Source organism: Poecilia mexicana, unplaced genomic scaffold (genome assembly GCF_051168715.1).
Source record: "Poecilia mexicana isolate PSO_F unplaced genomic scaffold, ASM5116871v1 scaffold_22, whole genome shotgun sequence".
Taxonomy (NCBI): domain Eukaryota; kingdom Metazoa; phylum Chordata; class Actinopteri; order Cyprinodontiformes; family Poeciliidae; genus Poecilia; species Poecilia mexicana.
Window position 1 is genome coordinate 22,703,497 of NW_028263391.1, and position 23,633 is coordinate 22,727,129.

Sequence of the window (23,633 nt, forward strand, 5' to 3'; positions counted from 1 at the left end):
AAACGTCTTGCTGCACTACGAATAAAATACAATGTGTCACTGTGTCCAGTATGAGCTTCTTTTCTTATTTTTTGTGACACACCTGCACAGAGAACACACAATGATCATGTAAAAGGTTTAGAGAAGCCAAAAAAAAGCTGAAATATCTTTTGTGAAGGGATCTCAGAGCAGCACTGAGTGAAACTGACTTTTCTCATGAGCTGCTGCTTCGCCCCAAACTGTATTTTTGGTTTTTGCTCAGATATATTTAGTGCACAATGCCTTTAGACTCCCATCTCCAAAAATGCTCCACGAGGTTGCAAAAATTATATAACATTCTTGATTACACAATAACTGTGATGTAAAGGAAGTTAAGAGAAACGGGTCGTGATCGGTGCTGTTCTGATCCGGCCCTGCTCTTTTCATTGACAACAGCTCTCGTGGAAGTCCTTGTAATCTCCGCTGACATAATGCGTCCCATCCACCTTCATCACTTCCCCGCTTCATTCACCACCAAGTGGATTCTGCTCCTGGCCATCTTTGGTTACTATTGGCAACTGAAGGCCATTCAGCTGCCTTGCTTTGTCGCTCTGATGAATTTTTGATTCAGATGAAAACGGTTTTCCAGGCACAGAAGGGAAACATGAATTGGAGTGATATAATGTGTGATGATTGGCATCTAAATGAGCTGAAGGTGTAAATGCAAACTGTTGCTGCTGTTTTCACTGAGCCTGTGTATTAATGCCAAGCCACTGATTCCTGTCTGACATTACTGTGGCAGGTGAATCACACTCACTGTCTACACTGGAGGAGGTGGGAAACACTTTCTTTATTATGTAACAGCAGCGTTTGCTGTGGGTTTTGGACTTTGCATCCAAGCTGCTACGAAACCTTATTTTTACACTTCGGAGACTGAATGCCACGTTCATTCATGCCTGAATGCCCACACAACGGAGGACCGGGGAAAAATGCAACTGACAAAAAGACAGCATGTAATTCTGTGATCTCTGGAACAGAGCCGTGTAACGATGACATGGACAGAAGGTTTGATCAACGTTCTTTCTTCCCAACACATCATGTTCAGATAACTGTGATTCGCAAAGCCACATCAATCCTAAACATAATTTTTCAGCCGTCAGTTTTTTCTCCATGATGGATTATCAGCTGCAAGGAGCTTTGAAGGCACCTCCAAATGTAATGTGTTTTTTATTTAGTGCAGCCACACCACTAACTGTTGTCCACAGCTCTCTCTCATCCCTCATCCTCTCCACCGTCTCTTTTCTATCTCCATTATTCAGGACAATCGCTGTTTTCTCCTCTGTCATCCACATGGAGAATATAAGCAGACTGATATTAAATGTTTATGACTCCTAGCAGCACCCCCAATAAAGATCTGTCTAAGCAAAATATAAAAAATCATCCTTCACTGGAATACAATATGATATGCCAATAAAAATGTTTTGAAAAATCCAACTTTAAGTTTGAGTAAATTTATTCAATAAGGAAAAAAGTTAAAAGTTAAGAAATAATTGTTCTTGTTGAAAAAGCGCTCAAATTTATCTTGCCACCCTTGCAAAGGATCTGTGATGCTGTGGGCCTTTTCTCTAGCAGACACTACAAACATAGGAGTTCATGGAATCCATGAAAGGATAATAATCCAAATAAACTCAAAAATTTCTAATCAAACAAGCTTCATATGTAGACTTTCCCAAATTGGAGGTCAGAAAGATCATTACAATGTTTACAACAGCACCAGTATATACAGCTTCCTCAGGTATATTCAATCACATTTACAAATGCGGTTACATTTATAGACCAAACTCAGGATGGTAACCAACTGGGGGTTAAGTGCCTGTGACAGGAGGAAGTTAAAATCAAACCAACAACCTGAATGAAGATCCAAGTTTTAGTTTGCACTTCAGGTCACCAACTGAAAAGGCATTTCTGACTCAGAGATGTCCAGCTTCCACCCACTCCGGGGATGCCCAAACTCTACCTGCAGCTGCATGAATAATCCAGGAAAAACATGCGTCAGTCTGTCTTAACATGCGCATGCAACAAAGCTGGATCCCTCCCTGATATTTGTCACCATGGAACTGAAACATGTTCCCTGTCTAACTGTGGGATGTGAAATTTAACGGAGCCGTGGAGAATCGGATGGCCGGCTTGTTCCCTGAGCTCACAAATCAGATGAACTGACGTGAAAATGACTCTGTTGATTAACCTCGTTTTATTTCAGTTGAACTGAAACCGGCAGATGAAGAGAAGAGGGTGAGTGATGTTGAGGGAGCTCAGGGGGAAACAATGAATCATGGAGCTCCCTGTATTGATGTAAAAAGTGCCATCAAAATGCAAATACATGCACACTCCAGTTGTGGAGTGGCTGTCAGATTTGAAACAGGATGTCAGAAATTTTCCATATGATAATTATTTTTGCTTTTCTAATATTTACTGTTGACTGTGCTTTGTTTATATTACTTGTCAATAATTATTTCTAAACAACAACGAGAAAGCTGGACTTTCTCTGTTGGGCAAATCTGTGTTTTATTATCATTCACCGGCCTTCTGGCACTAGGCTATTGGATCCTCATCAACAGATTTCAGTTATTCAAGGTACTTTGCTTGTTGGAAGAGAAGAAAAGAAGAGAAAAGAAAAGAAACAAAAAAGAAAGCAAAAGGAAAGAAAAAAGAAAAGATAAGAGAAGTTTTTATTCAAGCACCTTAGCTCTATTATCTGGAGTTGCTACAACATGACATGCTGGTTTCAGCATCAGGCTGTGGGGGGCCTGGGAAGGTGGCCAAAGTTAAACCAAACGCAGGACAATCCTAGAAGAAAACCTTTAAGAAGCTTCAAAAGACTTGAAACTGTGCTGGAGGTTCATGTTCCAGCTGGACATCGACCCTAAGCCTGGGGTGTCAACCTGATTTTTAATTTGGGCCACATGACCGTCCTGAATGTTGTGGCAAAATGTGTTGACAAAACAACATATTAAAATGTTAAAATATGACTTTAAAAGGTGCCTCTGCATTTGTTGAGTCCTTATCAAAGTTAAATAACATCAATCTTTTTTCACATTAATGTAATTTAGCAGTATACAGATAAAAACTACCTGAAGGTTCAACCAGAGCATAGAGTCTCTCTACACTGTAAAAGCAAACATCTCTAATTTACAATAAAATACCGGCAGCTGTGGTCCCAGAATATTACTGTATTTATATGAATTTTACTGTATTTACATGGTAAAATTATGGCAACCACAGATGCCATGCCATGGTATTTTACCATAAATTAGAAATTTTTTACTTTTATTTACAGTGTAGAGTCTGGAGGGTCACATAAGATATGGCGGGTCAGTTTTGAACCTTGAACCTTGAGTTTGGCACATGTGCTCTTAGAAAACAACCAGAGTGATGATGGAAGGGTTTGGATTAATGCATAATATTTCAGAATGGTCTAGTTAAAGTCCTGACCTAAATCCAATTGAGGATCCAGGAAAAGACTTAAGAATGATGTTGCATTTTGCAGAGAAGAATCCATATCCACTTAATATTTCATTCAGTCAGCTTTCATTTCAATATCTTTACTCTCATCAAGGTTGTAATTTGTAGATTCAACATTTTTAATTACTAATTTGTAGCTACTCAACAGTGCAGATGATCCAAACAGAACTTATTTCAGTTGTGCTCCTCTTCAGCCTCTCCAACCTGCTATGATAAAGCAGGCATTAATGTGGGGGAGGGGTGGATGGCTTATTTCAGCTTGAAATGAGCCGCACAGGGTGTGTCAGATTTCAGCTGAAGGACTTTTAGACTGGTGGTGATAACTGCTGCTTATCAGAGCTGAGAGAGGACAAGTGCAAAAGAGTGAAAGAAACCAATTATCTGCAATACTGAAGGAACAGTAATTAACCAATCTGTGCTGAATGACGACAGAAGGAGGCAATGTAATTATAAAAAGCCTGGCTCTTTGCCTTTAAGACTTCAGATGCAAGCAGTTTCTTTGCATTCCAAACATCAGTGCAATCATCGCTCACACAGAAAGTGCTAATAGGACAAAGAGGTTGTAGATGCATCGAGATGGTGGGCTTACACTTTCACATAAAAAAAGCTGGTAAAGAAATAATATTTCTACACTGAAAATAAAGTTTTCCATTGTTTTTGTGTGTGTGTGTGTGTGTGTGTGTGTGTGTGTGTGTGTGTGTGTGTGTGTGTGTGTGTGTGTGTGTGCGTGTGTGTGTGTGTGTGTTTGTCATCACGACCAGATCTTTTGTAGAAAGAGAACAAGAAGTAACAAGATCATCTGACTCAGAGAGCACCGTCTAGCAAGAACAGCAAGTCGAGGCTTGACGGTGTTCCTCGGGTATTTGGGTTGGGCAAAAAAAAAAATAGAGAAAAAGAACAGGAAGCCAGGAGTATTGTCTTTGAAAGCACCTGTGATACAAACTCAACTCTGCACAGACAAACAGCAGTAACAGATTCTCCGGTTACTGATTATCCAGTACAGGAGTGGAGAAGCTAAATGCTAGCTGTCAGCAAGTCAGTACTGGAAACTCACTCATCTCTTCACTCATTTGTCACACACTTTGTTTATTGTAGCATAAAACCACAATGTGTCACTTACTGATGTATAAATATGGCTTCTGCCCTGACCAGGCCTCTTCGGCTTTGTTCAAAAGCAACAACAGCAGGGGGTGCCAGATATCTGAGGGCAGCACTTTGATGAATACGGCTTTTTGATCAGGCCATGCCCTTTACTGCCGTAAGGGAAACTGTGCACTGAAAACTTTGTGAAACTTATCACATGACTCTAAGGCAGCATACAGATATTCACTAAATCCCCTTTATGGCCCTGAAACCAAAAAGCTCAGGAACAGAGCAGCTGGCAGTTTGAAGGTGTTAGAAAACAGCATTTAGATTCATTACATAACTTTTTAAGATTCCAACAGATGTAAAATCAATCAATCAATCAGTCAATTCATGTTTACTTTTAAATAAATGAACGCAAAATAAATAAATACAATGAAAAAATAATCAAACTTCCTGAGCAAAAACAAGCTGTCATTCTGAAAAGATTAAATTCATAAGATTGAACATGCAAGAACTAAAAGAAAGATACGTATGCATAATAATAACAATTATTATTATTATTATTATTATTATTATTATTATTATTATTATTATTATACACATGATTATTATTAGAAACTAGGAAATCATTCAGCAGTACAGATGGCTCAATAGAAATTATAAACAAAATGTTAAATACAAGCATAGATTAAAATAAAAGAATAAAACTGGATTATAACTCAGCTAAGAAAAGTCGGAAAATTATCAATTTAAACTTATGTAAACTTAAGGAACATGAAGATAAATACAATAAGACAAAACCTAGTTAAAGTTTATTATGCAGACAGGATATTTTAAAATCAGAGACTGAACCAAGTTTTAGTTTTTCACATTAGAATAAATACCTGCAGAGTTCATGTATTAAAATGTGGAGTTTTATGGTAACCTTCACAATATTAACAAGTAAGATGCTGCTTTGATGATGACATTGAAAACTTTTCTTAAGCAGTGAAAAGATTTTGAGTCAAGAATAAAATATTCATAAACTTTGGGCAAAGTTGTGTCATCGTAGGATCCCAGACGTCATCACAGTTCAGAGTGAATTTAGCAACGTTTCTGGATATTTCTCAGGAGAGCAGACTGGTTGGATAAGAGGATTAGGTCGGCTGGTACTTTTAGCTTTTCTTTTCCCAACAAATTCTTGTGATTATTTATGAATAGAGAATTTTACTCTGTGAGTCACAATATGCTGAGGATTCACAAAGTTCCTGCATTAGAAAGCAGCAGCACAGACGCATCTCAGTAATGAATCTGCTGCAACATTTGAGACAAAAGAGGAAAAACTGGCAAAATGTACCTGACAGCATCATTAAAAGTTTTATTTATTTCATTATTTAAATTAATGAGCTTTAACATCATTACATATTATGATGTGTTTCAAGCATTTGTCTCTGTTAAGATGTATAACCGACTGTTTTAAAAAATTCACATTTTATAATACTTCTAACACAGAAATGTTATGTTACAGCATTCATGGAGAAGATTCCTGACTTGACAGTTGCCCACCAAAACCGTTCCTTACGTCTTCCACAAAAAGGTACGCCACAAAATGCCAAAATTTAAGTGAAAAAAGAGTGCTTTAATATACATGGAAAGTTGTGTGGAAAAAAGTGGAGAAGTAGAGAAAAGGTGCACAAGAAACACGGATAACTGCAGTGTAACCAAAAAAACTGCAGAAACTGCCGGCTTCTCAACAGCTGAATCAAAGCTTACTGGTGGAAAGTTAAGTGGAAGAAAAAAGCATGATAGAATGAAAATTAACAATCCACAAAGACAACCATAGTCCTTCAAGGATTGTCAAGAATTTCAAGAGCTCTGTGGGGAATTGAATGGAAAGACACCAGAAACAAAAACACATGAGAAAGTCAGTATTAAAACTTCCTCAACATATCAGCAGCACCACAGGCTGATCTCCTTCATGCCAAGCTGCACTGATGAATACGCAGTACAGCACATAGACAATACAGTTCAGTATGTAATAACATTTCTGTATTTAAAATTATTGTTCTGGTCTTAAATTATATTTTAACAAATTGAATTTTAGGTTTTCATTCATGTGTAAACCATAATTCTAAAAATTAACTGAACTAAACACAGGAAATAATAATAACTCTGTTAATATGTAACCATCCTTTAGAACATTTTAACTAATTTATGGAAAAAGTTTTTTTTAAATGGGGTAGTTTTTAATTAATCAATATGGAAACAGGGTTAAGCTTTTTTTTAGCCATAATTCCGCAACTCAGGTGCGGCTGTTGTGCGTCATCTGCTGACAGGCCGCAAATCTGCGCCGGTCTTTCTCACGCAGATTCCTCAGCCTGAACGCAGCGTGATTATGAAGCCAGTTATGAAGTTGTGCAGGTAGGCGGGGGTGATAGATACCGGAGGGAGGGGTCGTGCGCCCGGCGGGGCTTGACAGCTCCGTACTATTGGCTGACACTAGAGGGGGGAACTCTACCTGTTACCTGAGAAAAGGAGTGCCATTCGTCATCATCCGATTCCAAACCAGGATCGAGTTTTCCTTCCTCCAGCAGTCCGGAGAGGTAGAAGTCGGCCAGGACCGCCGGGAGCTGAACGAGCGACTGGAGCAGGACTCCGAGCATGGAGCCTATCGCTGCGTGGAGCGAGGAGAGAGTCACCAAGTGGCTCCAAGGTGAGGGACATACCCGCTTCTTCTTTTTAAACACTTGATCCCCTCGCAGGTACTTTGGATCGGGGCGGTTAGGTCGAAAATAGAAGCAGAACGCAAATCCTATTGGAAGTGAAAGGTGGAGGTGGAATGAGGAAGTGAGAGAGAGAAGCCACAACAGTGCAGCTCTGATCAGTGTCAACAGCTAAACGCTTCAACCGGGTAAACAATGGCCTTCTGTTGTTTCCCTGCTTATTTTGTTGGACACACCGAGACTAAACAAAGTTCTGCAAAAGAAAAAAGGGAAAAAAATGAAAGAGAAGAGATTTAACCACAAAGCTCAGCTTGGATTAATGCTTTCCAACAGAGTTACAACACAGTGGAGTCCTCTGCTTCTCTATGCTACTTTGTAGACAACTTCTATGATCGTAATAAAAGTTTTTCTGAGCACTTTCAAAATAAATGAGTCAGCCATATTCATTTATTTAAAAAAAATATACATTTTGTTTTTACTTCAATTTGAGTGAAAATGGGAATCTGAAAATAATTTCTGTAATAACAGCTTTCTGCGCTCCTCTGCTGGTATTTTGACAATTCACCTTCTGAGATGAACTCCAACTGTTTGCGGTTGGAAGCCCAACATCTCATCACCCTAAGCTTTACCTCCCTAAACAGATGCTGTTATTACTGCCAGTCAGAGGAAACATGCTGGTAAAATTAAGAGATTACTGGTGGGATTTGTGCAGAAATCCTCACAAACGGGGCATCCTGAGTTTCTAAACACAGATTGGTTGATAAAGAGCTTTGCTTTTTGGCTCAGCTCTTTCTTCTTCTTAAAACAAAGAAAAACAATAAACTTCAAGTGCATTACAAAAAAACACAGTCAGTCAAAAAGTCACAGCACAATTTGGTTTAAATGACAGAAAATGATTGTTGAATGATTTTTCTAAAATGTTGCAGAGGTTCTGATGTGTTTGGGCCGGATGCTCCAGAGTCCAATTTTAATTTGCTCATCCAGGAGCATCTGCTCACCTCACCTTACTGGCCTCCCTGTGGGGTGCAGAATCAGGAGCTCCCTGCCCATTTAACACATTAATAAAACTGTAAGGTCTTGAAAATCATTTTAAAATGGAGAGGGAGCCAGAGAAGAAGCTAAAACCGGCAGGATGTGGTAATGATCACATGTACCTATCAGACACCATGATGCTGCATTTTCAACCAGTTGCAAAGAACAAGAAAAAGCTACTGATAAATATGCACATGAATATTACATCAGTTTTTGATTTAGTTAGTTTGAGAGAACTAAGTGACATCTGATCTTTTTCTTTTTAACTTGAGCTGTATATGCCAACAGAAAATAAAGTGGACCCTGGATGAACTCCTGGGGGATCCCAGTTAGGAGTGTGCTATGAGTATGAACAGGAATCATTCAATAAATAAATTCAAAACACCAATATGTATTGAAAGACATTGGTTTCAATCCATATTGGCGTAAAATATGTAAAATATGTACTATGTGGTGTAAAAAAATACAACTGAGTTCATTTAAATTCAGCTTAAATGACTTTATTTAAACTTTACACATTTTTAATAATGTTACACTGTCGTAAATCAAAACTCAAGTCAAGTTAATGAATTTTTTTAAGTACTTTGTGATTTTGCATTTACTTTTTGCTGTTCATTTCACATATTGCATGTGAAAACCCAGATTTCCTTTCAACGTGACTTTTTCAGTCCTAACCTCGGTGCTCCAGAGCGAGAGGCATTTTTCAAGCTGGTACATGCTTCAGATTTCCTGACACTGGAGAATTTCCATTTATGCTCCGGACCTGTTTGTAGTAAAAACTAAAAAGCTTCCATGACTTCCAGGTCTGGATGCTCCCACTGATCAGTACCAGGTGTCGGAGTGGCACCTGTCAGGTCTGGACCTGCTTCAGTTGACGTCCCAGGATCTGGAGGTGCTGGGAGTTCAGAAGATCGGACACCAGGAGCTGATTCTGGAGGCTGTGGAGAAACTCTGCTCCCTGGTGAGTGAGAACACACACCTGTGCGTGTGTGTGTGTGTGTGTGTGTGTGCGTGTGTGTGTGTGTGTGTGTGTGTGTGTGTGTGTGTGTGCGTGTGTGTGTGCATGTGTGTGTGTGTGTGTGTGTGTGTGTGTGTGTGTGTGTGTGTGTGTGTGTGTGTGTGTGTGTGTGTGTGTGTTTACAGTGCATGCCTGCAGCAGCATCATCTGTCTCCAGGTCTGTCTCCTGTGTGTGTTGTGAAGTGAGCAGGATATTACCTGAGTGGTCATATTTGCTGAGGGTGTTGTATATTTTGTGATATGACAGCTTTCTGATTTCCACCTCTGTAATGTTTTCAGATTCTGCTGTTGTTTACACAGTCGTACCAGGAACTGTAGGATTATCTCTTAGAAATCTGGCCAGCACACCCAGAACCACAGAACTTCCTGACATCTTGGCCTTGCCTTAGTGAAATATGTGATGTTTTTACTCAGTGTGATTTCTTAGTACTTCGATCTTACATTCCAGCTCCAGCTTTCCAAGCGTTTTGTAGTAAAAACATTAACTGTATTATTCATGTCAACATCAAATAAGCACTCATGCTGAGTCATATCCAGAGAACTGCTGTGTCCTGGACAATATTTGGGAATGTTTTTGGTGCCTTTTGCATGATTAACTGCATCAGTGCAGCTTGGCCTGGAGGTGATCAGCGTGTGGCTCTGAGGAAGTGTTCAAGAAACCCATCGTGCTTTAAAAAACTTCAGCTCCTCTCCACTGTTGACTCTGATGTCTCGCATCCTCCTCTTGATGATGCTCTACTCGACAATACTTAGATTCTCTATGAGGTTTAGGTGTTTTTTTTTAGTGTGAACTATATTACTTAATGAATCTACATTAGGGAAGCACCGATTCACTTTTTTCACTTTGTATACGGATACAGATGTCTGAGTGTTGGTATCGGCCGACACAGAAAGTGCTGAATTGACTTAAAACATTTCTTTTTTTTTAACAGAGACATAATTAAACTGATTTACACATTTATCTGACAATGCTGCACCAGAACAGCTCATTTAAACACACCAATAGCTCCACAACATGTGGAAACTACACAACTTTAATTTGTCCAGTCAGTGCAATCAGGAGTTTAACAGTCAATGTAAATAAATAATGAAGAAATGGACAAAACAATAGATCTTAGTCAAACATGTAAAAAAATAAACTGCAACAAATCTTCTTTCAAATGGCTCAGAAAGTGCAATTAGGAATTCTAAATATAATTTAAAATAAATAATAAAGCTTTATGTCGTTCAGAGCACAAAGCACAGAACTGAATGAATAGATCTACTCTCAGGGATTGGTTGTATTGTCATCGATACCCAATCGTATTAATATTGGATCAGTGTATCTTTAGCCTTTATAAACTAATTACTGAAATAAATGACCTTTTCAATTATATTCCAATTAAATCAGATACATGCATAATAAGCTACAATCTCTATGAAATTTGCATGGAGGCTTCAGGAACTTAACAAATGAGCTGTTTTGTGTGGAGACTTCCAGAATAGTCTTTGCTTCAGTTTCACCTCTAATTCAGCAGCTCTGGTAACGTAACAGCCTGTAAACCTCAGACTAAGATGGCTTAAACTCCTTGTTGCTGAGTTCTTTAATTAACCGTGATAAGATTGAACTTGTAAGCCTGGAGTCTGTGAATGAGGAAAGCTGCTCCTCTAGTAATTCCTTTTTTCTCCTCAGACAGACCTTGTGTGTGGGTGCTTGTGTCTGTCATGATGCTCCATGAAGGTCTTAACACTGCGCTCATTCATAAAACCTCCCCATCAGATGCTCACATGGTGCAGACAGAAACACTTTCAAGTGCACAGCTACATAATTAACAGCTCCATAAAAGATCCATGGACACTTGTTGACAAGCTTGTCCTGGTGGCTGGATGATGTGGACTAACAAAGCCTGACCAGTACGAAGCACTTGACCCCGAGACGAGTGGCCCGTAACAATCACACACTCTGTTTCAGCAGCTGCTGTGTTTCATGATGGGATGCAGAAAACTGGAGCGACTGACAAATGAATAAAGGCTGTTGTCTTTCTGAAAGACTTTGATTTGATAGCAGGGATAATATGAAGTCTGTGGCTTTATTTGAATTATATTTGACTAGATATAAATCAGTCCTGGGTTCTGATCTGTGCCTGGGGTTTTTCTGCATGGTCTTCCTGTCCATGCAAGGATTCTCTCCTGGTACTCTGACTTCCTCCCACAGTTTGAAAACATGATTGTTAGGTTAACTGGGCTCTCTAAAGTGCCTGCAGGTTCGAGTGTGTGCATGTGTTATTGTTCGTCCTGTGTGCTGCCTTGTGACGGGCCTGTGGCCTGTCGCCAGCTGGCTTTAGCTGGGAGCAACAGAATGCTTATCAACACCACCATTGTTATCACAAACATCTTTCTGGAAGAAATATGAACATTTAAGAGGCGGGGGAGTCCCACCACGATCTGATCCAGAATCTGTGGAGGGAGATAAAGATTAAGGTGATGGAAATGAGGCCTTCCTTTCACAAGTCCGATACCAAAGATAACCATCAAAATATCAGTGGATACATGCAAACTGTTGACCGACAGTTAAAGAAGCGGTTTGATTATTCAAATACCAAGAAAGCAATTTTTGAGAATTGTGTAGATAATTTCTTTTATGCCATTTTAAAACATAAAATGCTAATTGAAACGGATGAGTTAACTTTTTCATGACTAGCATTAATTTTTCATTTTCTATCAGAAACAAACTTCATTGTTGAATAAAAATATTTTAAAATCTAAATCTACCAGGGTTATGAATCATTTTGGGCATAACTGTAAACATAAATATACATTATTAGGATTTACACTAACTTCTGTTATTAATTTAGATTTCAATATGATTTATTCAGCTCTGGAAACAATTAAGAGACCTTTAAATTACCAGTTTATCTGATTCTACTCTGTATAGGTTTATGTTTGAGTAAAATTAACATTGTTCTTTTATTCTATGAATTACTGACAACATGTCTCTGAAATTCAAAGCAAAAATGTATTTATTTGCAGAAAATGAGAAATAATCAAAATAATGAAAAAGATGCATTGCTTTCAGAGCTCAAATAATGCAAAGAAAACAAGTTCATATTCATCTAGAAACAATAATGTTAATGTTTTAACTCAGGAAGAGTTCAGAAATCAATATTCGGTGGAACCAGCAGGGTTTTAGTGGGTTCAGTGCAGTGGGATCTTCATTTCTCCCAGGGCTACATTTGTACGCTACTGTTTTAAATCTTTTATTATATTAATGTTTTAAATGTAATCTTATTGTTTAAGTTAAAGAAATGTGCACACATTTTAAAAATGATTTATTTCAGTAATTTTTAAAAAGTTTTCATTGCTTTGTTGTCGTCAGTGGATGCAGAAATTATACTGTTTCCACAACAACAAACGTCCCAACCTGCTTTACATTGATAGATTCATTTGTAGAATCTTAACTCCTTTTTCACAGGTTTTTTAGCTCAAAAGTAACTGAGCTGTTCTTAAAGTTCATTGCTGAGGTTTTCTGTGTTGTACGCAGTTGCATGAAAGCAGCAATATGAAAATGTCTGTTGGACTGAAAAGTGGAATAATACTCTGATACTCAAGCTTTCTGTGGATTTATTCAAACCAGACAGCAGAAAAGACACAGGAAATGAGGGAAAGTTAGATATTTGTTTTCAGCATATGGAACTTGGCCAGAAACAAACCACAGCATATGAAAATGTGATTCAAAAACAATCTCTACCCTCTTCTGGAGGGGCTGGTGACAGCAGGGGGTGGAATGTCCTGCCCGGTCGTTACATGTGTGTGTTGTTGTGTGTGTTGTCTTCAGACTTATGGCATGGGAGGAGAGACCCTGCGCGGTCTGACGGAAAAGCTGCGCGTCGTTGCCCACTCCCTGCCGATGGCCATCCAGGGCGGCTGGCGCCACAACAGCTACGACGGACGGAGCGCCACCAAGCTGCCAGCTGGCGTTCTGAAGAACGTCATAGAGCTCATCACGTCTGCCAGAGGCCTCTTCTGCTTGCTCAACAGGTTTGTAAAGAGGAAGTCCTGCGTGCATCATTGTGAAACGTGTTTTATTTAACTTAGATCACTTAGCTCTATGTGTTGCTTGTGGGTTGAACGATTTAACAGAGTTACCTCAGTGGGATTCTCCCCTCATTTTAATTCTGACTGAATGTTTTTGCTTGTAATACTTTGTGTCCTCTCACTCCCAATCCGTCTGAACTGATTTACGTCATGATCTGTGTTTCCAGATATCAGTTATCCCAGCTCAGCAGATACACCTCCACTCAGAGCATATTCACCCACTGTAGAAATCTGAGAGACATCGTCCACAAGGTGGGTGTGTTCATGTGTTTCCCACATCAGTTCAGCTCAAATCTGATATTTCCAAATCCTTTCAGCTCAACTCTGACTTTCTGTCCAAAATTCAGAGCTAGAAAGACAAAACTCCACTGTGTGCTTGAGGTCGGCAGACTTTTACAGCGATTCTGTTCCTAAACCCCAGATCAGTTTTATCTTAAAAGGAACTGCTACGTTTTCAGCCGTAATGTCACGCATGATAAATATCTAAAGAGGAACCACAATCGGTTGGGTGTCCGCCAGTTTGCTTTTTAATTCTCCCAATTAGACTAAACGAGAAAAACAGAAGCACATGCACACCCGTCTGTTCCTCAGCCTAACTTTACTTACACAGTTTTTTTTTTTTTATCTGTAAATTCCTGACATATTTGAAGGGAGGTTTCACCTCTATGGAGCTTTGGTAAGAAAACAAAAACATTTAGCTGCGTTTGGTTTCTGTTTCCTCCATTGTGGAGTCGTGAAATGCTTGAAAGAAACAGGTGAGGAAGGAATAATCATAAGAGGGTACATGAGAAGAGGGTGGAAAGGGCTTAGTGGTTGCTGTAGCAAAGAGGACAGGCCTGGATCTGTAATGCTGGCCGCCGGAGGGAGGGAGTCAGAGAGCAAGGGAGGAGACTTAGAGAGGGATTGCACTGCCTCTATCAATGACTCTTAGGGGAGTGAACACCAAACACCGAGCAACAGGCAGCAAGAGGCTGGATTCTCAGAAGTACAACAGGAAAGGAAAAACAAGCTGACGGAGGTGAAGGAGAGAAGAAAACAGACAAGAAGAAACCTGAAAGAGACTCTGGAGCAGAGACCCGGTTTTTAAAGGACTTTAAATATATCCGGCTCTGGAAACCTGCCCAGCATGACAGGTACTGTCCTCACGGCTCTGATTGGATAATTCCACACCAGGTGATCCTTCCTTTTCTGCTTTTAGATGCAACACTTGTTTTCTGTCTCATTAAGTTTAAAGAGAAGTGATTTTAAATAAGAAACTGTATCTCTGAAAATGAAAAGCGAGCTGCTGTCTGTCGCAGAAGCATCGGCTCTCTGAGCTGCGGGGGTTGATCAGAAGTTAAACTCTGTCGGTGTGTTTTTACTGGGAAAAAATCCTAATGAACCTTGAGAAACAGCGAGTATGAGAATGAAATTAAGTGTGGATAGCTGAGTGATGCAGTGTGTTGACTCTGAGAAGATGTTTTTTTGTTTGTTTTGCTCCTACGCGATGAGCTGGCCTTGTTGACGGCTGCTTTCATTCATTATTGGCTACCAACACACGGGGGAGAGAGCTTAGTCAGTGAAAAGTAAGTTAACAAAGCTCACCATTTTTGGTGCGCACAGGTTGTCAACTGATTTTATTTATAGGTGATTGTTTGACTGGTTCCCTTTTTAGAGGTGCCAGTTATGTGCTGAAAGCTGGAGAACATAGAGGATGTTTTATTGGTTGGACTCCAATGCAGCTGATAAAAAAAACTGGAATTGATCCTTTAATTTCAGCTCTATGAATTTGACGCATCGCTTATATTGTTAGAAACATTTAACACATTTTAAAAAGTTCTTCAGAGGCAACTTAATAGCTTTCAAACTTATTTACTGTGAGCTGCAAATGTTTTTGTTTGAAGGTGATTGGAAAGGAAAAGTTTGATGTTGGAGAATATTAGAAAACAGAATAACAAAAATAAAGAATTGCAGCAGAAAGGTCAAGTGTGGAGAAGTTAAAGCAGAGTTAAAATAATATAAAATAATATTCCAAAGATGGGACAACTGCAAACAAGACATGGAATTACTCCTGAGCTAACAGGCTGAGTGCGGACAGCATTCACCTGAGCAGCAGCCGTGGTAACTCTAGAGGAGCTGCAGGGAACAGCAGCTCTGGTGTGGAGATAAATTTACACACTAGATATTTGCAAAACTTAACTTAGCTCAACTAGGTTAGTTAATGTAAATTCTAAACAAATAGTGTTTAGGAGAACAGGGAGAAAAAGACGACTCACTGAATTGTAAAAGTTTCTGACCCAAGCATTTTCATGTGATAAAAGGGCCTAGTCAAAGTTCAGCTCTTAATCCAAACTGAAAATCTGTTATAAGATTTGAAAGTTGTTATTCACAGACGTTCTAATGCGATCTGATAGAGCCTGAGCTTGTTTTGCTCAGAAGTTTGGTGAAATACTTCAGTCGCTAGATATGCAAATTTGGTGGAACCACGATCCAAAACACCTGCAACTCTAAATGCAGAAACGAATGGTTCAACTGAGTGCTAACAGAACATGGCTGACTTCCAATTTGTATCTGTATCATTCTCCTTCCACTTCACAATTATGCACTACTTTGTGTCGGCGTGTCACATTAGATTCCAATAATGCCTGGAATATAAGATGTGAAAGATTTTTCTGCCTCCTCCTCTCCAGTCTATAAGTAAAAACTGTACAGCTGAGTGTCTTTGCATACTCATGCGCATTTCCCTTCACCTCACACACAAGTAAAGTCATGGTTACATATAGCTTTGCTTGTGGCTAATTGAATCTGGTGTCATTCCCCGCGTGACATTTGTGTTGTCAGGGGGCCAGGCCTTCAGCGTGACGTCTTTTCTAGAGAGGCACTTCCACAGAAGCTGCACCACATCCTTCACAAAAGAAAGGACTCTTATTGCTCCTTTCTACGTGAGAGTGTGTGCATTTCAGAGTGTATTTCTTTCTCCCACCCTGGGGGCGATCTGGGTCAGCAGTCAGCTGGTGTTGCCAGGACCCAACACTTAACTTGTCAGCTCTGAGTTTCACTGTGGCACAGCTTCAGGCAGCAGCCAGAGCTAAAGAGATTGAGGGCAAGGGGAGAAAGAGGTGAACTCTCAGGTATGTGAGATTTATTCGGTTTCTAGAAGAGAAAGTAAATAACGTCTGTTATTGCACCTTTGATGAATGCAGCTCCAGATAAAAGCAAAACATTTTATGAAGGTCTAAATACTTCTAAAACAAAACAGCTATGACAGCTTTGCTTTTAGTCTGCAGTTTGGGTTACATAACGCTTCAGCTTGACAGGAAACATATAAAAATGCACTAAAATGCAATATAGCTGTCACTGGCTAGCAAATATTAACATGCTTCACCAAAGTGGATAACTTATTAAGAGGACAGAAAGGAGAAAATCCTCATAAACAGGTTAAAACATTGAGCAAGACTGACAGCCTAAAGGCTGAGCTGTTAATGTTAAGATGAAGGAAAAGAAGGGAGACGTCCAGAGACACACAGGAGAGACGCAGGGTGTGATCTCAAATGATCCCAGCAGGTGTATTTATGTTTCCTAATCTTTTTATAGCATGTCTGGCTAGCAATATGAAACATCAACAGGGCAAGTTCAAGAACTGGAGCTTAACTGTGTTGGTTAGTTGAGATCTTTGACTTTTCTGTTTGACCTCCACCAATCAGCAGGAACATTTTTTATCACTTAAATATATTTATTATCCCTGAGTTTAGAGCTGGAGAATGTGGCTGGGCATGTCCAACCAGTTTCTCCAGCAAGGTGGTGAAACATTTTCAGAAAACAGTTTGCAAACACATCAAAATTAGCCACAAAAGTGGCCTGATGGATTCTGAAACACACCAGCTGTGTGTCAATCCACCACACGGCTTCTTTCCCATGCCTTTCATTTCTTATCTGCACTTTTTATGTTAGCTTAGTACTTTTGATGACCTCTGGGGATGAATGATAAAATATTGTGCAAAACTTTAATATTCTTAAGTATAATTTTGAATTATTCTCTTGAGATTTAACATCATACTTTATTTGCACTGATGCACTGCAAAAAAACAAAATCTTACCAAGTACTTTTGCCTAATTTCTACTGCAAATATCTCAGTTTTGTCTTATTTCAAATGTACTAACATAAAAGTAACTTTTCATCAACATGTGTCAGCAGTTTTTAAGTAATTAAATCTTAAATATACATAAAAACACATTAGTTTCACTTATAACGAAACATTTTTCCTGTTTTAAGTGAAAAAATCTGCCAGTAGGACTAGTACTGTTTGTATCTGTATTCAAGAATTACTGACTTAAAACAGCTTATTCATCTTGCTGAAAAGTTACTTTTAAGTTATTTTTGTCTTAATTCAAGTGTACTAAAATAGCAGTAGTAGGAATTAGACAAAGATTGTGTGAGGATCTGATTGCTATTTCAGCCTGATGAGTTTTAGGAAGTATGAGAAGTTATTACGCTTATTAAAGCTAAAACAAACATGAGCAATCTTCTAATGGTAGATTTAACTGGACTAACATAAACGTATTTCATTAAAGTGGAGTGTTAAAACATTACAGAAAATGTGCTGAAATCATTGCAGGTGAGATTATGGTTTTACCATCACCATTTAAAAAACGTCACAAGAACTTTGCTTGTTCTTGCCACCTCAAGTAAATTAACACATTTCTTTGTTATTGTGGAATATAAATTGGAACCAAAACTGCTAAAGTTGGGAAGAGGGAAGATTTGATGACACCAAAATCTAACCCAACAGAAGAAAGAATATACCAAGAAATACTTGATCACAGATTATATTTAGCAAAACCAAACCCCTGGAAAGCCTCCCTTCTGCTCAGTAGCAATGAATCACTCAGTTGATTCTGTAGGTCCAATCTGAAACTGTTTCTATTTTAGACACATTAACTCATTACGAGCTGCTATCTTTGTTTGTGTGACTTTCTTGGTGACTGTTTTTGTTTCCAATGTAGAGATGAGTTTTGCTAGTTTACGTGGGACTAACCATGTAGAGTTCCTGTATCCTTATGATACATCTTACATTTTTAGGTATATGTCCTATAAAAAGTTCAGGTGTGGTTTCTTTATTATAATCCCTTTGACGTCAGATGAATGGAAAGGCTTGAAAATGGAGCATCAAAATGCTGGAGGCTGTTGAAAAAATGAAACGCATCTCCACCACACCTCACCCCTTTTTATTCCTGATACGCTTCGTCTTCTTCCACAGAGACATTCAAACCTTTTTGTAGACCTCAGACTTTCTCCAACAACATGCATTTTTAAAAATTTATATTTTATGTTAGTTCTTGGGAGGAACAAACTGAAACAGATTTTTTTAAAGGTATGCATTGCAGTGTAGATGTAAAAAATATGTAATTTTGTCTGTAATTTGTGATGATGAGCATCTGCTCCCTATTATACCCAGTAATATATCAGTTTGTTATTAAAGGGCATCGGTTTTATCCATGTAAATAAATGCATTAAAACCTTTTCTCACCTACTTCATAATGAACCTTTGGTCATATTCATGATCACCTGTAGTTTTTGACACATTCGGATTCTCCAGCCCGGCTTTCTGACCAGTTTCCTTGCAGAAGAGAACATTCCGCCTGCTTTGGATTCTTTTAAATGTGCCATTTCCTGTTCTTCCACTGCTAAAATGCAGAACAGGTTGCACTGTTATGCGAAAGTCTCCTGTGACAAATATGCCACAGACAGCAGAGTTATGCAATTCATAAAATGAAAAAGGTGTTGCTGAGTGAGAACAGAAGTGATACTCTGTTGGTTGGTAGACGGTGCAACCTCATCTGAACTTGACCTCCAGGCAAGTTAAGAGTTTATGTCCTACATTTTACGCCTTGTTGCTGTTTAATATCCATATTACTGTAAGACTTGAGCTGGTTACAGGTAAAAAGAGTTGGCAGACTTCAATGTAAAATAATTGTTATTCAATCAAGAAGTTGGTTTTGATAAGATGCAACACTTAAATCTCTGAAAATATAATAAAATATATTTTTACAATCAGTTTACAATTGGCATCTCCCTATTTGTGGTAAAATACTCATGGAAAACTTTCCTTTCTGTAGATTTTATGTAGATTTATTCTTTGTCAAGCATATTTATTTAACTAAAATATCCGGTTTCCTTCATGTTTTTTAATATTTCCCGGCTTCAGCGCATGTGATTTGACTCACTGAGCCTTCAACAGTCCGATGATATGAGTTGAAATTATTTAAAACATCTGAACAACTTTTTGTAACAGGAAAAGATGTGAAAACTTTCACAACAGCAGGCTGAGAATCTGGGTTGGGCAGCTCGGCGCTACATCACAGGCAGAAATGAAAGCAGAAGAAATGCACACATGTGAAAGATTTACGCCTAAAACTGTTTGAGCTGCACAATAATTTACTAAACGTCATAACTTTGTGGGTCATGCTTCTTAGATGATACAGAATGTACTGAGTGCACTCCAATATTGTTCACATTCTTCCTCTAGACGTTTAGGTGCAGCTTGGTTTGCCACAGATATTTCTTCTCTTCACACAACGTCTGACATTTAAATTTTTTAGATATCTTTGGCAGTTTGTCAAAAATGCATGTTTTTCTCAATCAGAAAGTTTTCAACTTCAGGAATGTTTACTATGTTACTTACTGGGCTTAGGATGAGAGACTGCAGCAATAAATGCTTGTTTTGTCATTTGCCTCCAATATGGCTGCACCCAGTTTGATGACATCATGTGAAAACACAGCTTAGCACATTGTTGGTTGCTCTAACAAGCAGATTGAGCATGCTAACATGAGCTAATATGACATTTTGTCTGGATTGACTCAGGTTTCCTTTAGCCTTTTGGTGCCAGTTTTTGATTGCAAAAAATGAGGCCATTATAAATCAAGATGCTAATATGTATTCATGACTCCCTGTGTTGTACCTTTTTATTTTTACTCAGATTGCTTCCTGCTCTATTTTTAGACGTCCTTACGTTGTGAAAAGTGTCTGACTAATCAAGCAGCTGAGCTGAGTAAGCCTGACAATTAGCCTGACTGCCATGATGAGATTAGTTTGCTCCAATAGCATCAAGTTTAAAGTTTAAACAGCTATTTTCATCTGTTGAATTATTTTTAAAGTGTCAATCATTGTCACAGGCTCACAAGTTTTCACCCTTGAGTAAATATGGGTGTAAAAGCAGAACTGGGCTGATAATGATTCTCCTCCTCAGTCTTGTGTCATATGACTTCTCAATTAGCCCAATCCGTTTGTGTTCAGTGCTGATCCCTCGGTACATTTCACAGGGATTAGTTTTACCATCCGGACCTCTGTGCAACTCGTCACCCGGCCCCTCAGATTAGCTCTGGGCATTAATATTATCTGGTGTGTTTTGCTTTGTAAACATCGGCTCCATCCTCTCATCGTTCTCCATTATATGCTTCTTCATTTCGTCTGCTCCCTTTCTGAAGCCATCACTCTGCCTGCTGAACCATTATCGTCACTCGCATCCCAGAAACCAGACACAATTTAGTTCCACTGTAATGGCTTTAACAACTGTATCATTCAACAGTGGCGCCTTCTGAGTAAAACATTGTTTATCAATGTGAGATAGATGGAGTGTATATAATGCAGATTAACTGGGACACACTCTTTTGCTTTGGTGTGTGTGTGTGTGTGTGTGTGTGTGTGTGCGTGTGTGTGCGTGTGTGTGTGTGTGTGTGTGTGTGTGTGTGTGTGTGTGTGTGTGTGTGGGGGTGTGTGTGTGTGTGTGTGTGTGCGCGTGCATGCGTGCGTGCGTGCGTGCATGTGTGTGTGTGTGAGGATCTATGGATTTTGAGGTCATCCTGTAAATTCAGGGATGCTCCATCTTTGGTCTGATGTTGATTTTATTGAATTTCTTTGCAGTTTAGTACAAGAACTTTTCTTAATTTTCAATTCTCCTTAAAAAATTATTCACTGATTGTAAATAAATTGCATTGCTGTTGAGCATTTCTTATCCGTTTGACTGGTTCTAACGAAACTATTCCCCTATGTATTAATAATCATAAGCTGCTAGGCTCCAGTAAAAGCTTTACCTTTTATTGCCTCCAGAAGTATTCATACGACTTGAACTTTTCCACGTTTTGTCACTTTCCACACAATTCATTTTTTTTTTTTTTTTGTGATCAGCCAAAAATGCAGTTCATAACTGTGAAGTGGAAGCAAAGTGATTCATTTTCAAAAATTTTTACAGATAAAAATCTGAGCATTCATTAAACCATCTGTCACTCAACTGTGAGTTTTTGGGAGTTTGTTTCTGGCTGCTTTGCACATCTAGAAAGAGAAAACTTAACCCGTTCTTTGGAAAACAAGTCGGGATCATCAAATCTGATGTAAAGAGTCCATGAAAATGAGGCACAGATCTTCAGTTGGATGTACATTTGGACTTTGACTAGGCCATTCTAACATGTGAATATGCTTTAATCCAAATCATTCCATAATGTCTCTGCTTGTATTTTTAAAGTTGTTGTCCTGTTGGAAAGGGAAGTTTCTTGAGAAAATATCTTTGTACTCTAAATAAGACAAAACTAACTACAAGCAACTTTTCAGATAAAAAAGAACTAATTTCCCTCAAAGATTATTTCACTTATAGCAAGACATTTTTACCATTTTAGAAGTGAAAATATCTGCCAGTGGATCTAATACATTTTTTGTCAATATTACTTGAAACAAGCTGCTGAAATTTTACTTGTAAGTTAGTTTTATGTTGGTGTTTCATCATCTCCTCCAGGAAAGAATCCCAGCCAACAGAACATCAGACCAGATGTAGTGAGAGAAAAAACTGAGAGAAAACATAAAGTTAACAGCTGAAATAACAGCAAATAACGCAACTTAGAGAGTAGTAGAAGAAGAAAAGTAGCAGAGTGAGGAAGAGTGGTCCGTTTGTTTCATTCAAGTTTTCATGGGTGTCAGATTACAAATGCATTCCCCCAATTTTTTTTATTTTATCTGTATCAATGTGTCAGTTTCCTCCCACTGCACCAGTTTGCCCTCTTTTGCTTTGGTCCATCTAATAAAAAGTTTAAAGATACATTGCTGTATACGTTTGTAACATGACAAACTGCAAGAAGCTGCAGAGTCAGAAACATGATTGGATATATGAATCGTTACTATTGACCTCATCAGACAGCTTTCAACTGTTTGTGGCTTTTTGCTTCCTGACTCAAGCTGTGAAGAGGAAATGGGACATGGCTTTTGACTCAGTTTGTCCCATTTCCACAAATCAATGTGGTTAGCATTTAGACCGATGTGCGACTCCTCTGCTCAAATCCTGCCGTTTCACTCTTCCAACAGGATTCCACGGTCTACGAAAAGGAGAAGGACATCATATCTGTTGTGAGTTTATCTCACATTATGCTCATTCATAATTTCAGCAGATGAAACTTTTGCTTCACTGTGCTTTAAGTGAGGTATTTTTAGCTGTGTGAACCGGTGTCTCCTCCCAGTAAGTGAAGGTTTTTCCCGTTTCAGTGCCGTCAGTTGGTGGAGGTTTGTGATGAGATCCTGAACTCCAGCTCCGACTCGCTTCTGACCCACACGGCTCAGCTGGAGAGCGTCAGCCTGGTACCTGCTACACCCAGTGATCAGCTGGTAACGGTTTTTTACCTTCTCCTTCCTTATAACCTTCATGAATGTAAAAAAGGTTTTATTCCAAGTTAAATCTGTGTCAGGCACAATGAGCTCTCGTGAGTTTGCCCTGTTTTGTTTTATTTTTAGTTTTTATTAAGGCTATTCAATGTATGCGTTCAATTAACACGTTAAGAAGAAATGTGAAAAGTGAAGCCCACATGCTAACTGAACTGGTGTTTAAATAAGCTAATATGAGATGAATCACATAAAGTCGTGTGTTTGGTGCTGGATAGTAAAAGCTAAATGTTTATTATTGCTACATAGTCCCAAACCCAGAATGAGACATTCTGAGAAGATTCAGAATAAAAAAAGCTGAACATGTCAGTTTTGATATCCCAGCAAGATTTAAATTCAGAAAGTTTTCTTTATATTTTTAATATTTTTACTTTGTTAGTTAATTATGCTGTGTTGAGCCATTGAGAAGAACAGATTCATGTACAGGATTTAAAATTCATATTTCCACTAAAGTTTAGTGACTGTAAAAACACAAAGACTTTCTTTAATATTTCAAATATTGTCATCTATAATTGTTTAGTCAATATTCTAGTTTACACTAAATTGAGCTGGAAATATTTA

At 38.6% G+C, this 23,633-nt stretch overlaps 1 protein-coding gene across 2 annotated transcripts in view; it reads left to right on the forward strand.

Annotated features, from left to right (window-relative positions):
- Positions 1 to 7,050: 7,050 nt before the first annotated feature.
- cnksr1 (connector enhancer of kinase suppressor of Ras 1) overlaps positions 7,051 to 23,633 on the forward strand; it is a 30,064-nt gene continuing 13,481 nt past the window's right edge. The window contains exons 1-6 of one of the 2 annotated variants that reach the window (XM_015007127.2): positions 7,051 to 7,258; positions 9,104 to 9,261; positions 13,133 to 13,335; positions 13,560 to 13,644; positions 22,722 to 22,763; positions 22,899 to 23,018. In XM_015007127.2, coding sequence (XP_014862613.2) covers positions 7,207 to 7,258; positions 9,104 to 9,261; positions 13,133 to 13,335; positions 13,560 to 13,644; positions 22,722 to 22,763; positions 22,899 to 23,018 — 660 coding nt within the window. In that variant the 5' untranslated portion in view covers positions 7,051 to 7,206. The remainder of the gene's footprint in view (positions 7,259 to 9,103; positions 9,262 to 13,132; positions 13,336 to 13,559; positions 13,645 to 22,721; positions 22,764 to 22,898; positions 23,019 to 23,633) is intronic. The other variant, XM_015007126.2, reaches the window with a different exon arrangement.